At 41.9% G+C, this 23,164-nt stretch overlaps 1 protein-coding gene across 1 annotated transcript; it reads left to right on the forward strand.

Moving 5' to 3' along the window:
• The first annotated feature begins 263 nt into the window (after nucleotides 1-263).
• LOC118418478 (selenoprotein N-like) lies at nucleotides 264-22,701 on the forward strand. The gene is made up of 11 exons (XM_035824425.1): nucleotides 264-772; nucleotides 11,631-11,744; nucleotides 12,399-12,567; nucleotides 13,241-13,415; nucleotides 14,605-14,756; nucleotides 15,699-15,856; nucleotides 16,192-16,302; nucleotides 17,389-17,494; nucleotides 17,794-17,965; nucleotides 18,970-19,089; nucleotides 19,821-22,701. The coding sequence occupies exons 1-11, from the start codon at nucleotides 446-448 to the stop codon at nucleotides 19,894-19,896; spliced, it is 1,680 nt and encodes a 559-aa protein (XP_035680318.1). The 5' UTR covers nucleotides 264-445; the 3' UTR covers nucleotides 19,897-22,701.
• The last annotated feature ends 463 nt before the right edge of the window (nucleotides 22,702-23,164 follow it).

Consider the following 23,164-nt stretch of genomic DNA (forward strand, 5'->3'; position numbering starts at 1 on the left):
CCTCCCCGGCAGGGGATGCGGGCCTCTGATTGGTGAAATAAAACACCAATAACAGGGCGGAAGAGCCTACTCAGTTATGGGAGAAACTTTTTCTTTCTTTTATAATAAAATTTTATTTTAATCGGATGTAATATACTGATATGTAAAATAAAGGATTTTAGAAGTCAATAAGTTGCATATTCAAAAGGTATAGGCTTGTTTGTTATTATCTATCATTAAAAGGAAAACATTTCACCCTTATTTTAGAATGGTATGAGCCAGGCAGAAGTTTTTCCCATTTCCGGGTTGTGAACAGATTTGGATCGTTGGTTGCGTGTGTTGTGGTCGGTCAGTCGTTGCGTTGCGGATAAGTTTGTGGATTTTCATCGGAGTTTCGCCTTGTTTCCCGGTGCATAGAACCTGGTACAACTCCCACATGTGCTGTGTAGAGTAAGGGGCGGTAAAAATGGCGTCGGAGGGGAAAAGAGACCCGCCGGACAAGCGAGGCGGTGGCGGGGACGCGGCCGGTACAGATCACCGTCGTAGCGTGACGACGAAGCGCTCCACACTGCGCTCGTGTTGTTTCTGGGTGTGCGCGCCTGCCGCGGTGCTGCTGGCGGCCCTGGGGGTGGGGATGTACCTGGACTACAGGCGGTGGGTGCGCAAGGAGGTGGGGATGATGACCTTGGGGACAGAAGGCACATCGCTGTTCCTGGCCTACGACACGAACGAGGACGGACACCTGAGCATGGAAGAGTTCAAGCCCCTGCTAGACAGGCTACAAGGGAATGAGGTAGGCAAAAATTTATTAGGGCACGGTATCACCTGGACGCTTCGACACCTTGATGCATCGGTCCCTAACCGATCAGGACAGCTTGCCAACAGGTCTAAGCTAGTACGACCAAGCTCGTGTTAGAATTTGGGTTCTGGTCGAGCTAGAATTGTCTAGAAACAGCCCTCCAAAGCCTAAAGCCCAAAGGCATAATTTGTGCCGAATCAACCTGATCGGCTAGTGGCCGGACTGTCCAGTTTAGGTCGACTTTTACTGTGCACTGACCCACCTAAGACATGTTTGCCTGGCCCCATTCTTTACCATCCCGCATTTTGGTGAAAACGCGATTAAGCCATTTCACAGGGCACGCTGCCATGGCAACGCCACGTCCAAGGTTGAGTTGACAGAGGTTATAGGTTTGGAAAACTTTGGAAAAGCTCACTGCAAAGAATTGCATACAGCATCAAGGAGGTTTTTTTTACCTCATTGCATGCAGCAAGGACTTGCATACATACATTTATACATCTGCACACACGCCTACTGCAACCTACAATTTGTCTCAGAAAATTGCAGAATCTGTCAACCCGAATTTGTCAAAATTATGGAGAATGTCATGTTAAGTTCCTCATCCAAGAGCACAAAATCGTTGTTGGTGACACGACACGACAGGATTTGAACCCAGGACCTCTGGATTCTGGGCCTAACACCTTGTTGTTACTGTTAGGTAACATAATGGTTATAACCTGAAGTTTTTATCTCCTAGTGAAGATTAGCCTGGATTCCATACCCCAACCTCAAGATATATCTTTCGTGTTTTTTTCCATACCCCAACCTCAAGATATATCTTTCGTGTTGGCACGATAGATACTTGAGATCGGGCTGGGGTTTGGTAAGGCTTAGGTCACATTTCCAAAGCGAGGCCCGGCCGGGATGTTTTAAGAAACGAAAGATTAAAATGTATACCTAGAAATATACACATATCATGCCTATGAATCTTATTTTGACATTCTGTGCAATTTGATGTATTTTATATAATTCTTTTCGCTCCCGAAAGCTGCCCGGCCGGGCCCCGCTTTGGAAATGTGACCTAAGCCTTACCAGGCTAAGTGAAGATAGAAGCACAGCAATATTTTTATAGTATTGATTTGTTCTTTGCCAGCATCACTTACCTCCTTTACTTAAGTATTTAGCTAGGCGCTTAAACACAATTAGTGGGCTGATATGGGGAAACCCTGCAGTAATGAGGGTCTGCATAGGGGTCCTGACAACGCTTTACGCTAAATTCGGGATGGCTGGCTACGCTTTACATTAATTCATGAAGGCCACCATTTGGCCCACCAACACTTTAGGCTTCGTCCCCACTGCGAATTACGTAAAATAAAATAGCTTCCCTACGTCTGTAACAAGGCTGTACAGAACACACAAGCTGCCATATGTTGTGATGACTGCAATAGATGGTATCACAAAGATTGCATTGGGCTATGTTCCCAGGTATACACTGTATTAGAAACCCACAAATCATACTCATGGATATGCTGTGACTGCGGCACACCAAACTTTGCATCAGACATGTTCGACATCACTGATGACAGCTTCCATTCGGTAAATTCATTTGATACGCTGAACCCAAGTTTACTAGGTGACACACCGGCGGCAACATCCACCCCACTTAGATCAAAGCAGGGGAAAACTCACACTAGAGGTAATAGCCACAAAAAGAACAAGGCTAAACTCCTGCTGGTAAACTGCCAGAGTGTTCGAAATAAAACTGCTGAATTGGCAACTGTGATTGACACTTATAAACCAGACATATTAGTGGGCACAGAGTCATGGCTTAATGAAAATATATCAAGCAGTGAAATATTCCCTGACAACTACATAGTACACCGTAAAGACAGAAAAACTGGCCCAGGAGGTGGTGTATTTCAGGCAAACAGGGATGATCTGATTGTCACCCACAGACCAGATCTGGACACAGACTGTGAGATCATTTGGACACAAACCCAACTTGCAGGAAAGAAACCGCTAATGATTGGTACATACTACAGGCCGCCGTCGGACAAGGGCAATAGTCTGGATGAGCTTGACAGCTCTATAAATAAAGTGGGAACTAAGATAAACTCCGACAACGTAATTATTCTTGGAGATTTTAACATCCCTGGTATTAATTGGGATGCTAGCACAACAGACAACGCTCAGAACCATACAGGACAGGCACAGAAACTACTACACTTAGTGGACAACCATGGGCTATTCCAAACAGTTCAGGAACCAACTAGAAATGGTAATCTTTTGGACCTGGTATTAGTTAATAACCCAAACATAATTGAAAAAACCACAGTTGTTCCGGGAATAAGTGACCATGACATGGTTCTAGTGGACGTAAACTTGGCACCCAAACAGAACAAAAAACCAAAAAGGAAAGTGTATATTCGCACCAAATCTGACGAGCCGGCTATCAAGAATGACCTTGAGGACTATGCAACAAACTTTAACATGAGAACAAAAGACATGTCAGTGGCACAGAAATGGGATGACTTCAAAAGCAAAATGAAGCACACAATGAACAAGCACATTCCTAGTAAAATGACATCAAGCAGATACAATCTACCTTGGTTTAACAGAAACTTAAGAAGGCATTGTCGGAAGAAGCAACGTCTTTACAATAAAGCTAAGAGAACAGGACAAGAGGAAGACTGGAACAAATATAAGAAAGTAAAAAAAGGAGTTCAGAAAAGCATTAGATCAGCACACTCAAAATACGTGGCAAACATACTGGGAGAAGCTATAACTGACAAACCCAAAACATTCTGGTCATACATAAAAGGCCTGAGGAGAGACCTTGTCGGGGTAGCCACTCTAAAGGTGGGGAGTACCATTATCAGTGACAGTGAGAAAAAAGCAGAGGCACTCAGTTCACAGTTTAAAAGTGTATTCACAGAAGAAGACACTACAGACATGCCATCCCTCGGGAATCCCTGCACCCCTCCTATGGAACAAATAGAAGTTTCTACTTATGGTGTTGAAAAAATGTTGCAAGGCCTCAATCCCTCCAAAGCATCCGGGCCAGACCAAATACCTCCTTGGTTCCTCAAAATGACAGCCAGTGAAATCGCACCTGTTTTAACCAACATTTTCCAACAATCGCTTGACACAGGAGAAATCCCCAAAGACTGGAGAGATGCAAATATATGCGCCATTTTCAAAAAGGGAGATAGAGCGATCCCTAGTAACTACAGACCTGTTTCACTCACAAGTATTTCCTGTAAACTACTGGAACACATTATCCACAGCCATATCATGAAACACTTAGAAGGCCACAATATACTAACGGACTACCAGCATGGTTTCAGAGCAAAACGATCCACAGAAACACAGCTTATTTTAACAGTTCACGACATAGCTGGGGCACTGAACAATAAAAGACAGGTGGATCTAGCAATACTCGATTTCACTAAAGCCTTCGATAAAGTCCCACATAGCAGACTCATATCAAAACTGGAGTTCTATGGAATTCAAGGTACTACACTTAACTGGCTGAAGGCTTTCCTGACGAATAGAGAGCAAACGGTAGTGGTGGAAGGGAAGGCCTCAGCTCCAGTTAAAGTAGCGTCGGGAGTTCCACAAGGGACTGTGCTGGGACCATTGCTCTTCCTCTTGTACATAAACGACTTGCCAGACCAGCTCGATTCAAGTGTGAGGTTATTCGCCGATGATTGTCTGTTATATATAGAGGTATCCACACAAAATGATTCACAAGTTCTTCAGAAAGATCTGAACACCCTGGAAGAATGGCAAAGGAAATGGCTTATGCAGTTCAATCCTGATAAGTGCTATATCATGCACATAACGAACAAACGAACACCAAAAGTGTCCCCTTACCAGTTTTGTGGTCAGACATTAGAAACCACAAAAACCCACCCATACCTGGGTGTTACATTAACAACTGGGCTGAAGTGGGGTGTCCATGTTAACAAAATAACAACCAAGGCTAAACAGACATTGGGAGTAATCAAACGCAACCTGTGGGCATGTCCAACCAGGGTAAAATCACTTGCATACACGTCACTAGTAAGACCTAACCTTGAATATGCCGCTACAGTATGGGACCCGTATACAAAGAAAGACAAAGATAAACTTGAAAGGGTACAGAACCAAGCTGCCCGATTCTGCACAAACAACTATAACAGGGATTCTAGTGTTACCAAAATGAAAACAGATTTGCAGTGGATGTCACTTGAAGATAGAAGGAAAATGTCCAGACTTTCCATGATGTACAAAATGACTAATAAACTGGTGGACGTACCAACTGATAAGTATCTAATACCAGCTCAGAAAAGAACAAGAAACAGTCATGCATTCAAATACCAGAGTTACCAACCTAGGATTGATGTGTTCAAAAATTCGTACTTTCCCAGAACTATCGTAGAGTGGAATTTGTTATCACCAAGTACAGTAGGGGCATCTTCTCTGGGTAGTTTTAAAGAACGCTTGCAGATAGATGTGCAAAAGGTAGGTGTAATGAGTCATTCGGTGTAATATAAACAGCTGCTGCCGCGCCGCGTGCCTGCGAAGCTGGTGTGTTACGCCGAACGGCGGTTATACCGGCTATATAGATACAGATACAGATACAGAATTACGGGAAATTAAAAAAGGCCTGCCTAGTCGCCTTACAGGAAAGAGCATGCAGACCCTCAGTAATGGCCATTAACTCCAGTTTAACTGTAAGGTCATTTTTCATCCACTGGAATTCCTCAAGCATGAAGTCATGATGAAGCTCTAAGTGAGTATGGAGTGTTGATGATGACCAGACCCAGGGGATTGTAAGCTCCAAAGCAGTTGTCTACTGCTCTGGCTTGTTTTGTACTTTTATACTTGTTGAGATCTACTCAATCATATTAAAGTACTATATACATGTAGGTGTATGTGAATTGTTATAAGTTGCAATGGCTGTTACAACCTATGAAGTATAAAAGAAAATATAGCAATGGTTTCTAATCAATTTTAGTATGATCCATACTTTCTAAATTCAAAGTGGTGTAGGTAACTAAAGTTTGTCTGGTGCAGGTAATTTTCAATGTTCAGTCCTCCTGCAAGCTTTCACCCTACAAGTCAACTAGGGTTGGTGACTGGTGAGACATAATGTTATATACTGCTGAAGAATTGCCAGGAATCTGTTATTATTGGCTTTGTGTGTGAAGCCAGACAAAAGGTTTTTGTGTCATCTGTTTCACAGTAACACCATGTGCACAGGGATAGGTATGGTACAGACAGAGCAGAGGGCACATATGGAACTCATCCTTGTGAAAAACGTAGTGGTTTAGAACAGAAGCATATCTTGTATGAAAGGAATTGAACTTGACACTTGTAGCTGCACAGGTGTGACACATTACACCTCCATGATTACGAGGAACTGGTTTCAATGAGAAGTAACCCGACCTGCCTCCTTATCTTACAGGTATAATTTGTCTCAAGGTAAATCTTGAAGCAGATGTGGGAAAGGCTATAGCTAGTAGAAGTAAATTCTTACATGTATGTTTTTCTCCCCGACATCTGCTTGAAGATCTCAAGCTATCAATGCTGCAATCTACATGTATCCATCTATTGACCTGTTGTCTGGACTAATCTAGTATGTGCTTTGTTCTGCCAAGCAATGTTTTTCATCTGTCATCAGTATTGATCCTGAAGAAGGCAACAGTGGTAATTGGAAATTTGATTTTTTTAATCGATCCATGTCTACTTTTATGTTGGAAGAAAGTTTTAAAGCTTTGTACTATGATTATAATAAATTATTACCAACACAGATGGGCTTCCAATATGATAATATTTTTCCAAGTTCACATAGTGTCTCCAGTTAAAAAGTCAAACTTCTGCAATGGACTAGGCCTCACAGTTTCCACTGGAGGAAATTTTACTCAACAGTGAGTGGGCTTAGCTTCTGAGACAAATGTGGGAGTGTTCCATAGAGTCTGTTTTGAAAATTACTTCATCTGCTTTGATGCTACACCTTCCCTCCATTATACTTCATAGAAATGAATAAATCTACTAGTACACCTCTGCAAAAGGGCTGAAAACTTCAGATGTAAGTTATGCGATGTTTTACTGTTATGTTGAGGCCCTTGTTTTCAAAGGTAGCTTAGAGATGGTAAATCTATACTTGGCTTTTAAAGAGAAAATTGTGCCCAGTCAGTGGTCCCAACATTTTGGCATTGATCCAGATCAGCAACTTGTTTGCAAAATCTTTTCTAATTAGGAAAGGAATGCTGTAAGATTTACAGCAATGTCGCCTGGAAGTCTGAAATCGACTCCAACTGAAGGTTTGCATGTGAAATATTGTGTTGGGAAGGGTTGCGGTACATGTAGTATTATGTGAGGGTCTGCATGCTCTTTTATGTAAGACGTAGGCAGCCTATTTTGATTTCCCATCTTATGTCATCTACGTAATTCGTAGCGAGGCGATCAAATTTAGCGTAATTGCCTTCCTTGATTTAGCGTAATACATGGGTTCTTCTGAATTCAGCGTAAATCGTTGCCGGGGACCCCCCATGCAGACCCTCCTACATGCAGGGCACTTCTGTACTGGGTATTTTATATGAGGTCCAGACAAGTCAGATGTGGGACAGTTTATTTTGTGCTGAGGCCAACATGTGGAAGACAGACTAGAGAGACCTCACTGAGTACTCAGTACTGTGTATATACACAGTGTACCCCAGGGCTGTCTCCAGCTTTGAATTTTTTTCCGTCCCACTCATTGTTTGGGAGCTCATCTTGTTAATTTGCCATCTTAAATCTGTCATTTGAAGCAAAGGAAAATACATTTTTATCAATTTTGGGTCGTAAAGCTCAAATTTTTGGGACAAACTGAATTTTTGTCTGTCTTAATTTCAACTAGAAAACTTCTGGGATAGAAGGACGGGTCCTGGAGACAGCCCTGCTTGGCAAAAATCAAAATTTCTTAATAAGTGACTTAACTTAACTTATATCAAATTTATTCACTGTCCAAATTTTTAGATTTAGGCTCATAAATTTAGGTTCATAAATGTCACTGAAAAATGGATTGAAAACAGTAATATTTATATCCTCTAAAACTGAAAAGTTCCTTTTGATTTTGCTTTGTTAAAGTTGTTCTCAGCTAAGTTAACTTTGACTTGACTTTATTTGCATGGCAACAGGTACAAATGAAATTAAAGAAGACAGGTACCTACCTACCTACTTAGTCCCTTGACCTCCAGGTCGTTGGGGGGACAAGGTAGACATGAAGACAGGTAAGGGATGTTTAGATTGATTGGGTAGAACGTTCAAAACAGCTACTTTAACTTTGTTTCACTAGCTTAAAACACTCAGTTCGGTGGCTTTTTACTTTTACTAGTTTTAGAGAAAAAGCCACACAGCAAAAACATTCCCTGTACTCTATTATTATAGTCTAATACCTTCAGGGAACCTGCTCCTATACAACATGTACCATCCCAAGTTTTAACAACTTTTATTCCCAGGAGTATGAAAGGGGACCATATGTCTTAATTCCCACTAATGGCCAGGTTACTGAGGGCAGATCTGTCTGTATGATAACAGATGCCTCACCATATGTAACATGTCTGTCAGCTCTCTGTGTATAAAGATCTAATCTCCAAGCAGAGGCCGGGAGGGAAAATAGCCTGACCTTGGCCTGACTAAAATCAGGGCCCTAGCAGCTGGCCCTCAACAGTTGCCGTCACCTAGCTAGGGGAGGGGGTCATTAACCCCAGCCAGCAAGAGATTGTGTAAACACAGGCTAGGAGGGAAGGTTGCAATACTCAATGGCAACAAGGCCATCAAAGATAGCAGACTTCATTTCCTTTCGGTACCGTTACAGTGCCGCCAACAAAAATGGCAACACTGTAACTGGGCATGTATGATAACACTACAATGTAACTTGTATTTTAGAAATATTTACACACTCGCTGACACCACACACACACTCACTGACACCACACACACACTCCCCTGGGGTAAAGTAATATCTGTTAACGCAGCTATACTGGTAGTACTAGTAACCATTAACTAGTAAGCTAGCCTTTCTGAGAAAGTCTGTGAGCCAGTCGGACTTTTTCTGCCACTGCTAGGCAAGCCTCATTCACAACAACCTGCTGCAGCTTGCCTGTAACACCAGGGTTGTAGTCAGCAGCCGTCCTTCCGTCCTTTGACAGAATTCTGCAGCTGGGGACGGAAAAAAATTTTGCCCATTCCGTGTAAAGATGTAAGAAAAACTGTCTCCCTTGTGTAATTTTTCGCCAAAACAGATGCCGTTGAACAGCCTAGTCTACCAGCAAACTTAACACCTCAAAATGCAGGAAATAGCATTTCAGAGGGTCTAGATTTCAAAATTTTCTGGGGGTGCATGTGCCTGGAAGCCGTGGGAACGTCGCACCTTTGGCATTAAAGAGGATTTATAATTGAGGGGACGGAAAATGACTTCAGGCTTGCAACAACCCTGGTTGACACACATTTGTGCCTGTTTGAAAGGAGGGAGCATTGTCTTCCTTTCAACTCAAGATACCGGTCAAGGCCACTGCGCACAGATGTCATCCATGAAAAATAAACTCAGGTGTGTGTGGTGTAACTGTAAGAGAAGGGTGACATGATTAGCCTTTAGTACCAACTTGTAGGAAGGTTGTTGTGTCTACCAGAGTCTCTGATCATGTTTTACAGAAGTGCAGGGAAATGAGTTCTGGAGTAGCCTGTTTTGACTGTTTGAGCCTGTGTCAGCAACATGGAAGTCAGACTGTTGCCAGGGCTCACTTACCACATGTACACTGGGGCTGACATGACATCAACCCCCCCCCCCCAAGAAACTTTGCCTCAGCCCCTACCCCAAGGGTGAATCCTCTTCATTGAGCACGCAATGTTTCCTACGGGGGTATCCTATGATGGCCCTTGAGCCAAGGAGCTGGCCTGTGCAGCCTACAGTAGGCCCTGGCAACAGCCTAACCTAGTATTTAGTCTACTGTGGCTTGGCCAGGTTCTCTTCAGGCACAAGGCCAGGTGAAGCTTGGCTGGGGGGTAAATCTTTGGCACACGTTACAAGTTACTAGCCTGATTTGATTGTGCTTCTTATTGGCCCGTCAGCCCCGGAAAGTTTGCGTTACACAGACTAGGGTTTTAATTCTGACTGACTATTTTACATGGTAGGGGTTTTACTGTCGGTGACCAAAGCTTCTACAGCGCAAAAGAACCGCCGGGTGCCTTTAGATCACCCAGAGAGCCCCGTGAGCCTCAAGAAAGCTCGGCCAAGGATAGCCCGGACGAACGACGATAGACTAGATGCCAGGGTAGCAACAATCTGGCTTCCCGTTCACAAATGTCCATGTTGCTGGTTACGGTGTGCACCAGGAAGCTCGTCACAGTTTGCTGGTGTGGGCTCTGCGTGTTGGAGTCAGGGTTCAAGAACCCGGGAGAATGGAGGGCGGGTGTGGAGGTGCTCATCACACGTTTACACTAGAGTCAACTTACTTTAAGGAACAATGCTGATGACTTCTGCTCCCAATGGACTGTGGAGCAGCTGAAGCACTGGTCCAAAACTGGGCGCCAAAGTAACAAACTGATAGCCTGGTATATCCAGCCATATTTTAGCTCCCAATTCTCAATTCTGTCCTTTCCTCAAATCCAGAAGAGACTTGAGAGATATGATACAGCTGAAAACCAGGCTAACAAACTGTAGCTACAAGCAGAGTCACGCCTGTGTATTAGTTGCCACTCAAGGGTCAAGGAAAATGGTCACAATAGACAAATAGCCACCATAAGTATTTGTGATTGGGTCAGTAGGAAAAATAATCCAAGTGACTTTCAGGTGGTCCTTCTGCAGTGAGTGCAGTAGGAAAGGTTCTCTGTGTTGCAGATATTTGCCCCTTTTTTTCTGTGAGAAAAAGTGGCAAAGTTTGCAATTTGAGTCATCATTTGTAAGTAAGACAACTTGTGGTATCTCTATCAGGCTTTCACAGGGCAATCACCCCAGTTCTCTCCTTGGGATTAAAAAAAGGCAGAATGAAAATAAATGCTTCCAGAACACAGGGTCAAATCTTGCTATCAAATAAAATAAACCTTTCTAAAGCACTGTCATCACACTCCTAGGGTTTCCTCACTTCCTTCAGACTATTTATTTTATTGAAGGAGGGTGTGAGCGCAATTGCTATAAGGGGCTGAAACAGCAAACATGGTTGAGCTGCCGCAGGCTTCTGTGTCAGAAGATGCCAAGGTAAAAGAGTCTGGTGACAAATTGCACATCAGGCAGTGCTGAATGGCAGCCAGCCCAGTAGAATGTTGAGCAAAATTAGTCAAATTTTCGACATCAGCCATTCGGTGAAAGATCAGCAGGGTTGTCACTAGGACCTGAGTTTCCGTCTTGGGGCGGAATTGTTATTTGTGACACACACACGCAGAAAATTCACCCCATCCGTCCATCGTTCCTAGGCTTGAAATGACAGGTTTTAACAAAACAAATGACTTGGATGGAATTGGATGGAAGCCAATTCAAAGTTGCAGACAGCCCCCTCAGGTGACAGATAAATTGCACATCAGACGGCATGCAAATGAATGTCTGGGCCAGGGCTGTCTCCAGGACCGTCCCTCTGTTCCGGGACAAAAGTTTCCTCGTTGGGTTGAAGAAAGCTTTCACTCCATTTGCCAAAAACTTCTGAACTTTGTGACATGAAACTGATGAAAATGTATTTTCGTAAGCTTAAAATGACAAATGTTAATAGCAAAAGTTATCAAAATTAAATCTCGATATCTGGTGAGTGGGATGGAAAAAAAATTCCTGTTCCTTGTTGTTTTGGTGATATACAGTAACTTTGTCTGTTCACTATGTTTGAATGTTTCAATTGAATTTTTATTCTCTCCCCAGACGAGTTACCCGGTGGACGAGGAAATCGACCAAGCGGGAGAGATCATCGTGCTGAAGACGCACTTCGAGCCATTCGTTATGCAATCCATGTCCAAGAACAAAAACCCATTCGGGGTGAGTATCTTGTGTCAAATAAAGATATATATGCACTATCAAGAAGATCATTTAGCTATAGGGAACCAGGAAATCTGGTCTATGTGCACATGTGGTCAATATAGACAGGATTCTTAATGCTTGTGTCAACTGGAAAATCATATAAGAGACCAACAAGTCTGTCAGTTCAGTCCCTTCTGTATTTGCAGAGAGGAGGAAAGAGCTATACTAGATTTTTGGATACCAGTCTACGATTTTGGTGCTGGAACATTCTTCACATTGCACAAAGTTGTGTGGCCTAAGGGCTACAGAAATGGAGATGGGCACTGCCTCATACACCATCACCATTAGAACATACAATCTTTCTGTGTAGAACAACCCTCTACGATATATTTCCTGTGTTGCCATCATTATCATTTTTGGTTGGATCTTGATGTATTATTGTTTACAACTTACGTTATGTTTGATTTGACTTTCTGTTATATTTTCTAGTTTTGGTGTCTTATAAGCCCATGCAGGCTGGGTGAATTGTGGTCGCAAGAGATTAAATTAACATTTATCCATCCATCCATCCATCCATCCACCCATCCATCCATCCATCCATCCTTCCATCCATCTTTTCACAATCACAATCTAAAAAAAATTAGCTAACTTTCTTTTCCGCTTTCCCGCCAGTTTCTTGGAAACAGTAACTTGCAGGGTCTGAGGGAGTGGCGGGAGCCGGTGCGAGAGCTGGCGTCCTTCGGAGCGAACCACTTCGCCCCCTTCCTGCCGCCTCCTGCCGCATACTCCGTTCTGGGGGCTGCCTACGAGATCATCCCATCTACACTCAGCCCCTTCTCGGGTAAGTTTTGTTTGTTTGTTATGTAAAACTGGTACAGCACTTTCAGGTGGTACACACCAGTTGTGCACTGGTGATGACGGAGAAGACAGACACCACATAAATTAAGTACATGTACATGTAAGGTTTGTTATACCAGGGAAGTTCCCTTAGCTATTTCGACAATTGCAATCAACAATTGACCACAGCAGAACATCCTAAAGCCGGCTTTACAATTCATGCGAATGCTGGCAAAATTTGTTGATCGGTCAGAGCTTGCTGAGCATTAGCTGTATTTTTTGCTGGAAATCTGCCCCCTTTACAAATAATTGGCCGGGCTTGGGCGACGTCTAATGATTAGATCATCTCTTGGACATGGACAAAGAGAAAATCGATTTCCTATGTGAGGACGGGCTTTGTAACTGTATGTTCCATTGAATAAAGAGACTCTTTGTACACAACCACTGCTTTATTCACACCAACGTTTCGGTGACAGTCTGTCAGCTTCTTCAGTGACATACCAACCTGATGAAACTATTCACGGATGTATGTTCCTTCCCTTTGCAGGCACGCTGTTGAGTAACCGGTACTTCCCGCCCTTCCCGATCATTCAGCGCCTGGCAGCTTTACGTTATCTTTTAGGTGCCCTAACTACTGTAGATGATGTGCACATGTAATATGTTCCATCTCTTTGCAGGCACGTTGTCGAGTAACCGGTACTTCCCGCCCAGGGTGTCCAACAAGGAGGTGATCCTCCACCGCCTGCTGGGCCTTTTCCACCCCCGACCGTTCGTGCACATGCGCTTCGCTCCGCAGGGCGCCGTGGCAACCGTGCGGGCCGAGAACGAGCGCTGGGTGGACGTGGTGTTCAGGTAGCTCAGTGGTTCATCCTGTTGACTGAGATGGGGTTTTTGTACGCTGTCTAACACTTCTTTTTGTTATAGTAAAGCCTATATGAGCGATGGCTGTTGCTGTTTATATCCGGGTATTTGATGGCTGTTGCCTACTAGGGCATTAGTAGATTGGATTAACAACTGATATTTAAATCAGCAGGTCAAATTACTGGTCAACATGTAACTCAATATTTTCCAAATCACCTGCTTTTTGTCTACCACTACATCACCGTGACATCATCGCGATCACTCGTATTAAGATAAGGAGTATTTAGGATTAAAAAGTATCAACATTGGATTACAAACAATGAGGAGTGGGACAGAAAAAAAATTAAAGTACAGTCAAACCTGCCCGAGCGACCACCTCTTCTCAGCGACCACCTGGCCATTTCGACCGCTTTTTCTCGGTCCCAATTTATTTTCCCATTGACGTAAGCATTAAGTGACCTTTTCTCAATGACCACCTGGCCAACGCGACTGCGACCGGCCCAAATTGGGACCCACAACGACCGCATCATCTTCAAATTGAGGTTTTCATCGATTTTTCATGATAACTAGCGTGATTTTGTGCCGAAATCGGCCAGTTTGCGTCGGATTTGGGGGTTAAATTTACAGTTTACAGTGTGCGTGTTGTATTTGACATTAAAGACCTCGCTTCTTTGTGTGCGTGCAGTGTTCTTGCTATTTGCCATTAAGCACAACGGAAACCATTTATACCTTGCATCAGGCATGTTTTGAGTCGATACTCTTCTCGGCGACCACCTGTCCAAATCGACAGTTTTTTTCCGGTCCCCCGGGTGGTCGTCTTGGGCAGGTTTGACTGTATAGACAGCTTCAGGTCACTGAACTAACGCTCACATTGTAGCAGCATCTCTTTTCCCTAAAGGTGGCCAGTGCAGCACTGTGGGGTTTGTTCACGGCGGCACTGTTTAGTTATTTTTGCAACTTGTGATAATTTAGATATTGTGCAATATGTAAAAGTATGACTTAGAAGACAACAAGATACACAAAATGGAAGAAAATTTATTAGTTCTTTATCTCTGAAATTTGTTGAGTCATCTACGAACCCCGCAGTGCCGCGCTGGTGTCGCAAGTGCAGTGAGAGTCCACCTTGAGTTTGAAACATAGAGCAAGCTGGACTTAATGGCTGGTTTTGTCTGTTTTTCAGGATCCATGCCGAGTTCCAGCTGAACGAGCCCCCGCTGTACCCCTTCTGGTTCACTCCCGCTCAGTTCACCGGGAACATCGTCCTCAGCAGGGACGCGTCTCGCGTCAGGCACTTCCACCTCTACGTGCCAACAAACAGGTCGCTCAACGTGGGTAAGTCACAAGTTTGTTTCTTTTTTGAATGAATGAATGAATGGATGAATGAATGAATGAATAAATGAATAAATGAATGAATGAATGGTTTTGTTTGTTTGTTTGAGCTTTTATTGACTCATGAAAAATCGTCCTACATGTCACTTTTCATTGAAGTCATGAGGGAAGAGGTAAGGGTCAGAAAAAATTAACAAAGATACAGATTGAATACCTAATGAATCCATAGAATTGATATCATATAATCATATTTTTCAACAGTATCCAGATATTTTAAAAACACAGTAAAATGCTTGCATCTCTGCAAACTTGCAACCGGTCACTGAATATGGTGTGAGCTCAGCTACATAAATTTCTTGCACTAATTTTCTTACCAATAATTTCAGTATTTTTTAATGATTGCATGAATGAAAGGATGAATAAATGAATTGATGGATGAGAGAACAAAGTAAGAAGGTAAGAAGAAGAATTACCTAACAGACATGGATTTGCTGCACGGTCCAGGGCACAAAAAATAGGGAGGTGGACATTAAATGGGTGGATGGACGAATGAATGAATGAAAGGAAGAAAGAATGAATGAATGAATGAACAAACAAACAAAGATGATAATTAAGTACCCTTACTATGCAGACATGGAATGGCTGCATGGCCCGGGGCATGAGAACATGGAGGTTGACATCAAATGAATGAACGGAATGACGGATGAAGGAAGGAAAGGAGAGGAAAGAATGAATGAAAGAAAGAACAAAAATTAATGAATAGATTAACAAACAAATAAAGAAGTGCCTGTCCATTCCATTGCAGACATGGAGAGGTTGCACACTCCCATTCACGAGAACATGGAGGTTGACATCAAATGGTGGACGGACAAATGAATGAATGAATGAAAGAAAAATGAATAAATGAACAAACAAATAAAGAAGTGCCTGTCCCTTACCTTTCAGACATGGAGTGGCTGCATGGGCCGGGACACGAGAACATGGAGGTGGACATCGGGTACATCCCGCGGATGGAGCTGACCTCAGTCGCCCCCTCCACGCCCGTACTCATCTACCAGGAGGATGGGTCTTACATGGACCAGCGGGACGCCGAGCTCAGCGAGGTACGTTTTGTTTAGTTTATCTTTTAGCTTTATATGTAACAAATGGCTGAAGGTTATGGTTGAATTGTTGACTAAGAATCTAGAGGTTCTGGGTTCGAATCAGGCCCCAATGTTGTGCCCATGGAAAGGCGCTTTACACTTTTTTTCTTCATTCAACTCAGCTGAAAATGAATATCTGGCTTTGGTAAGAGAATTCCTCCATAATAGGACAGAAAGCCATATTCTAAGTGAGCCACACCTTGATGTTAAAGACCCAACCACATGGACACTTCTCAATAAGAGAAAGGGTCTGCCTCAGTGTAGATATTTAAACAAGTATCAAATCTACTCCACAGGAGCCTACAATTTTCCTGGAGGAGGACTCTGGAGACATCAGGTGGAACTCAGAAATCTCCATGGAGGAGGCCATGAAGAGCCTGGAGGTCAAGATGTACCCTTTCAAGACAGTAAGGAAATACTGTAGATTCCTGGATATATATGAATGCTGTAGGAACTAGTTTTTTAAGATATGTAAGAAAATCACAATTATGTCAACATCGAAAAAATGTAAACTGTGTGTCTTCTCTTTGAATACAGATAGATGCTTGTGTACATAATTTTTACTGAAGAACATCTTACATTGCACTGAACAATGTCCACTGCACCTAGTATATTGTATTTGTCTTTTTTCCTGCCTTGGCTTGAGCCCTCATGACACAAAGACCTGACCTGGATGTTTTGAAAACATTGCAGTTTGATATATCCACAGATATAAGTCACTCCATGGATAAAAGTGAACTAGCATTAGAACAAATGTCAGACCATTTGGCAAGAGAACAAACTTTTTCTGGTAGTGGCATGCTTCACAAAGTTTGATAAGAAAGACGTATTTCCCATCGTTTGTTGACGTAACAGTCACAGGTTGGCGTTATGATACACCATGTTTGTGGCTGATGTTTCTGTACTTGTTTCCTGTGAATGTGAAGTATTTGGCCTTGGCAGGCTGGCCAGTCCTCAAGTGTCTGTCAACAGTGCTGCTGGATTTCGTTAGACCACTGACAAATGTGATTTTGCGGATGATGTTAACTGCCTACTCCAACTCGGGCCCAGGACAGAATGTTTCTGAATTAATGTGCATGAATAATTGACCGATTCATAGCAAATATGTCATAAATGTAGTTTGCCATAGTTTCATGAAAATATTTCAATTGCAGTTTTAGCAGCTTTTCACTATTTCTTGCCCAGAACTGTTTTTTATTTGAAAAATCCGTAAGGAATACTTTAAAAGACTTTAAAGAATGATACATGCTGCTTTCTCTGCTTAGCCCTCAGCACCAACAAGAAAGAGTATGGGAGTTAGACACACACATCACTACCATTGGACTAGCCCCCTGCTCTAGTGTCTTGCACAAATGTGTAGCCCAAGGGCTACAGAAATGGAGATAGGTGCCACCCCTGAGCATCTGTTACAGATGCAAGGGCAACTTTTAAAAACTTCTGTACCGTATCTATTATTTGAACTGAAGAGAAATGTTCCTGTGTGTGTCCCCCAGGTGCCATATTACAACTTCACCGAGGCTTTCAGTCGAGCTGAGGCGGAGAACAAACTGGTCCATTCCATTCTGCTGTGGGGGGCGCTGGACGACCAGTCCTGCTGAGGTAATGTACTGTGGAAACTTTGAATAAAAACTCATTTGTGTTGGTAGAATTCATAGTTGTGCAATTTGCACTTTATTCCAACACAAAGGAAAGGTCGATCTTGCCAACCTTTATCAGATGTCGATGTATCGAACGTTTTCGCGTCACAGGTATGACATAAATACCTTGTATTTCGCTTTGTAGATTTTATGGATTAGTGTACTTTGTATCTTGTATTGCCAGCCAAACAAATATATTGGCACTTGATTTTCTCCATTGTTACCCTTGAGCGCCTAAGTCTAAGTAAGTCACTCTTGCAGGTTCGGGGCGGACACTCCGGGAGGGCCCCCTGGAGAGTTCGCCCATCGTGAAGATGCTGACGGATCACTTCATCAGCACCTGGGTGCTCGTCGCCGAGCTGGAGGGCATCAAGAACAGCTCCTCCGTACCCAAGCACAAGGAGCTGGCCACGATGGCGTTGGGTGCTTATGTGTAAGTTAGGCCAAGAAAAAAATTCCCTGTTTCCCTACCTACCCTAGAAAAACCTGCCTATCCTGGCAGTGTAGTCACACAGCTTTCAGTTAGAATTTTAGAATTCAGCTTGCTTCCTATTGAAGTAAAAACACTGCTTGTCCTTTCTAATGAAGGATAAATGTATCTATGAAATCAAAATCAAAGTTTGACATTGAAAGACAAATGTCCTCATGCATTTCAATTTACTTTGTTCAACTGTATTGTAATATTATGTATCACTAGAGTTTTGGACTGACTAAAAAAAATTACAAGAAAAAAAAAGATAATGCATTCCGAGCCTAATCTTTTTAGGACTGAAACAGGAAACACAACATTTTTTCCTAGGCCTTACATTTGCTGCTGCTGTAAGGCCACAGCAAGTAAATTTGATGGATGGGTTTGTCTTGATATGCATAAGGGAAGAAAAAACAAGATGGGCCCAAAAAATGAACAAGTTTCGTTTTCAAAATATCTAGGCTATAAATGTAACAAGAATTGAAACAACAAAATATGGCACATGTATCACAACCAACAAGTCTTTTATTTCCCCACTTAAGAAGTGCAAAAAGAGACAGATTGTGATAAGGTAAATATCAGATCAAGTCGAATGTTCTGACACCTTTGCCTCATACTTTCCCAGGTTCCCAGTAGAATTGATGGTGTCCCTGCCAAATGGTCCCATTTATTTTCGATATCTTATACATTGAATATCAAACGATATGATAGTTATATTATGTAGAATGATTACATTTTATGTTTTTGAGACTGTTCTGTATTTTCTGACAACTCTGCATGTTTGCCTCAATCCTTTAAGGTTCCTGGTAGAAATAATGGTGTCCCTGCCTACTGGTCTCATTTATGTACCTTCATGTATCAAACATGAAACGATATGATAGCTATATATGTAGAATGATTACATTTTATGTTTTGCAGACTGTTCTGTATTTTCTGACAACTTTGCACGTTTGCCTCATACTTTTCAGGTTCCCAGTAGAAATGATGGTCTCCCTGCCAAATGGTACCGTCGTTCACCACCTCAACGCTAACGACCTTCTGGACATGAGCTCCGGAGAGTCGTTTGACGTGGCCAGCAACATGATGCAGTGAGTAGGGACGTTGATCTGTTCAAAGATTTGTACTTTCTCAGAACTATCGTAGAGTGGAATTTGTTATCACCAAGCACAGTAAAGTATCTTCTCTGGGTAGTTTTAAAGAACGCTTGCAGATAGTCGTACAAAAGTTAGGTGTGACGGGTCCTTCAGTGTAATGTAACCAGCTGCTGCCACACTGCGTGCCTGAGAAGCTGGTGCGTTATGCCGAACGGCGGTTATATCGGCTATATAGATATAGATCCAGATATAAAGAGGATAATGTTATGGAAAATTCCTGACACATGACACATCGTACATAACAGTACCGGTATAGAGAGCTGCCTGGTGTATTCCGTATCACTTTAGGTACCTAGCCATTGGTCAGATTGTCGAACTGTTTGAAAGTGACCCAACTTATAAGTGGGGACCGATTCTTCTGATGTCTGAGAAAACACAATCTCAAACTGGAATGTGCCAGAATTTGAGAAAATCTAATGTTCTCAAACAAAGTTGTAAGGACCAATGTCCATATTTTTGGAAATTTTCTGGACTGGTCTGTGTTTATAGTATTTCACAGTTTTCTACTTGTATGCCACAACCTTCAATGAAATACATTTTTACCATATCTTTTTATGGGTTTGAACCTCTGTTTATTCATGAAAGCTCAAATTGGGTATTCTATTCCTTGTATGTTTGTTTGTTTGTTTGTTTATTCTTGTCTCGACATCTCTTCTCTCGCACAGGTGGATGGACCCGACGTCTGTCACCTACAGCAAGTTCCTGAAGGAGGGAATGAGGAAGGCTGGCGTGGAGGAGTAATAACTTCTCCGCACGTCACTGCAGACAGCTGTCACTCAACAATACAGATCCCGTCCGCTCTCATTTCAAGACTGAATACTGTAAATGCATTTAAGTTTGCGGGGATTTGATTTTGCGGTAGCAGGAAAAAGGACTTTTCGTGGTGGTTTTAAGTTCGCGGTAGCACCATGCACTGCAGTCTCTTACTGCCATGGAAAAATGTTAACGGTGGTTTTAGATTCTCGGTGAATTGGCCACCGCGAAAACCACGGACATAAATCCACCGCGAACATTTCTGCATTTACAGTAACATAGCCTTAGTGCTTCCTCAATTGATTCCACTGTATATATGGTTGATTTATGAACTTTCTCTTTGTCTTTTTATGTTGCAAGACACAACAACTTGAAAAAGAAAGGTAGCTCTACTCCCTGCTGTGCAGGAGTGTGTCTTCTATGATGATGTTGTCTTTCCAAATCTACGTACTTCTCAAAGACACCTGTCAGGGAGGAATACTGTAAATGCAGAAACTTTTGCGGTGGTTTAATGTTCGCTAACATTTTTCTATGGCGGTAAGAGACTACAGTGCATGGTGCTACTGCGAATTTAGAACCACCGCGAAAAGTCCTTTTTCCCGCTACCGTTAAAATAAAATCCCCGCAAACTTAAATGCATTTACAGTATGCTTTACTGAATACATGTCAGTAGCTTCTCAAAGAAGACCTTGCAGACGTTGCTTTTATTTTTGGGAATACTAATGAATTGTTGGTTGTTTTGTATCAAGTATGCAGTATTTTGTTTCCTCCATGATATTTTTAATGGTCATCATTTGTAGTTTGTTTTCCAAAGTACAACTTGTAGGTATTTACTGCAAGCTGTGTCTTTTCTGAACCCTTGTATGAGCCTTGCAGTACCGGGTACACTCACTAGAGGGCCCTGTTGATGTGTGCCTGGTGTGTTAATTCTTGTGCATTGTTTACTATGACCCTGTTGTACTGTTGGGCACCAGTCATGTCTCAGATGATGGCCCTGCCGGAAAGTGTCGCAGACACTGGGCAGAGCCGGATGGATGGAGATGTGGTGGTGTCTATACTGTACAGGTCTCTTTTTCCCACCATGCAGTTTATGTAATGACCACTGTTACTTTGGCATTCATTGGTACATTTTATAACTCAGATGCTTAAACACTAGTTCACCTTATCTGTGGACTGTAACCTATATCTAAGGTTATAAAAAACAGTGTATTTAGGGATATCAAATTGATGGACAGTGGTTTCAAATTGCAATATTTGCAAAATATTGCAGTTTGAAGCTACAGTCCGTCAACTGGATGTCCCTATAAAATACACTGTGTTTTAAAAACAATGGATATAGGTTACCCCAAGGATATTTTATCTGTAATGTAGTAATTAATGACCTTCGTACTTAAGACAAGTCTTTGGGTCAAGGCAATTTTCATGTTTTGAATTGAGTTGCCTTAGAACACCTTAAAAGGGTGACTACAAATCTCAGTTTTGTAACTCAAGCATGTTACTTTGCTTATATCTTGTATGCATTCATGCATTTAACTTTACTGTGTTTTAACAAGGACGTTATAACGTTACAACTTCATCACTTACCAGATGCCATTGAGAAAGGTTGTTTCCATCTGGGAAAACCTAATCCTAGATAAATAATAGTTACAGAATCAGAAGTGAGCTGCTTTAGATAACCAAGATAACTTGATATGAATATTGGAAATGTTGACCAAGAATCTATTTTACCTATTGTATATAATGCTTCTAGATAGAACAAATAGCTTATATATGATATGATACTTGCCTGATATGTTCTTTGATAGCAACCTGGTGATGTAGTTTTTGGAGATAGGTAAGTTAAACAATAGTTCTCCTTTATCCATGGGTTGGCCTATATCTGTTATTTAAAAAAAAATTAAAACAGCATTAAGGGATATTGACAGTCTACAGTGGTTTTAAATTGCAATAAATAACTATATTTTCAAGATTTTGTAGTTTGAAATCACTGTCCTTCGATATCCTTAAACACACTGTGATTTTAAAAACAGTGGATATAGGCTACCCCGCAGATAAAGGTGAACTTGTGTTTTCATACATTGTATTTAGTTAATAGTAGTAGAGAAACGAAATGAAAACACCCAAGGACCCAGCTAAGTTGTATACTTGTAATACAAATTAAGACATCAAACAACCCCCACTGCTTAAACATGTCAGAGATAGCCTGGTACTTTTTTCTTGCCATGCAATGTTATGTCTTTTTTATCTTGCCGCAACTGCCTCTGCAACTATAATCATGATTGAAATTAAACTTGGGGGCCTTATTGAAACTGGGCAGTCAGAAAAAGTAGTAACTATAGGTAGTTGTGTCTTTATCACTTGAATTTTTTAAGAAGCACAGGATCCGAAACATTTGTGCACGTCGCATCTTATTTTCCATAGGATGCCTGTATCTGTATGTCCTCATGCAGTTGTGTTTCAAATCAGTCCTGCAGATTGTTGAAATCTAGTCAAAGGAACATCTTTCATCTGGAAGATTGTGGTACTTTTTAGCACACCAAAGTGGTATTTTCTATCGGATATGGAGTTAGACGACAGTTTTTTTTGTGTGTGAAGGGGGCGATTATGTGGTAACGGGGTGGGGGCACAAGGGGGTGGAATTAAACTTTTTTCAACAGGTAAAAGATGGGTGAAAAAGTGCCATGTGGTGTTTCTCTTTGCTGACACTTTTATCGTAACTTTGCTATTGCCTTTGAGAACCTGAACTTGGTTTGAGAGAATGGTGTAAATAAATTTGAATATGAAATATTGAAACATGTTGTTTCCTGTTATATTGGTGTAGTCTACATATAGGTGTAGATTTATGAGTGTAACTCCATGTGGAATTTGAATTTCTGTTTACGAAAATTATCCTCCTTGCAATAGGCTGGCTGCAAACAGGTTTCCATGCATTACTGAAACTAGACTTTCATGGCCTCGTACATTTGGCAATGTATATTTATGTTTTCGAGACATAGGCCACAGCAAGTAAATTTTATGGATGACATCCTCTGCAGACTGCAAAAATAATGAGATAGGGCGAAAAAAAACAAGATGGGTAAAAAAAAACATTAGATGGCGAGATTTTCAAAATAGACACCATAAATATTGCAACAAGAGTTGAAGTGACAAAACAAGGTAGCACTGACAACAAACCATTCATTCCTGCATTCAAGACTTGAACTAGTGTAGCAAAAGTGACACTAGTGCAGTAGACTGGTATCTCTTATCAACATGA

The sequence above is a fragment of the Branchiostoma floridae genome, chromosome 1 (genome assembly GCF_000003815.2).
Source record: "Branchiostoma floridae strain S238N-H82 chromosome 1, Bfl_VNyyK, whole genome shotgun sequence".
NCBI lineage: Eukaryota > Metazoa > Chordata > Leptocardii > Amphioxiformes > Branchiostomatidae > Branchiostoma > Branchiostoma floridae.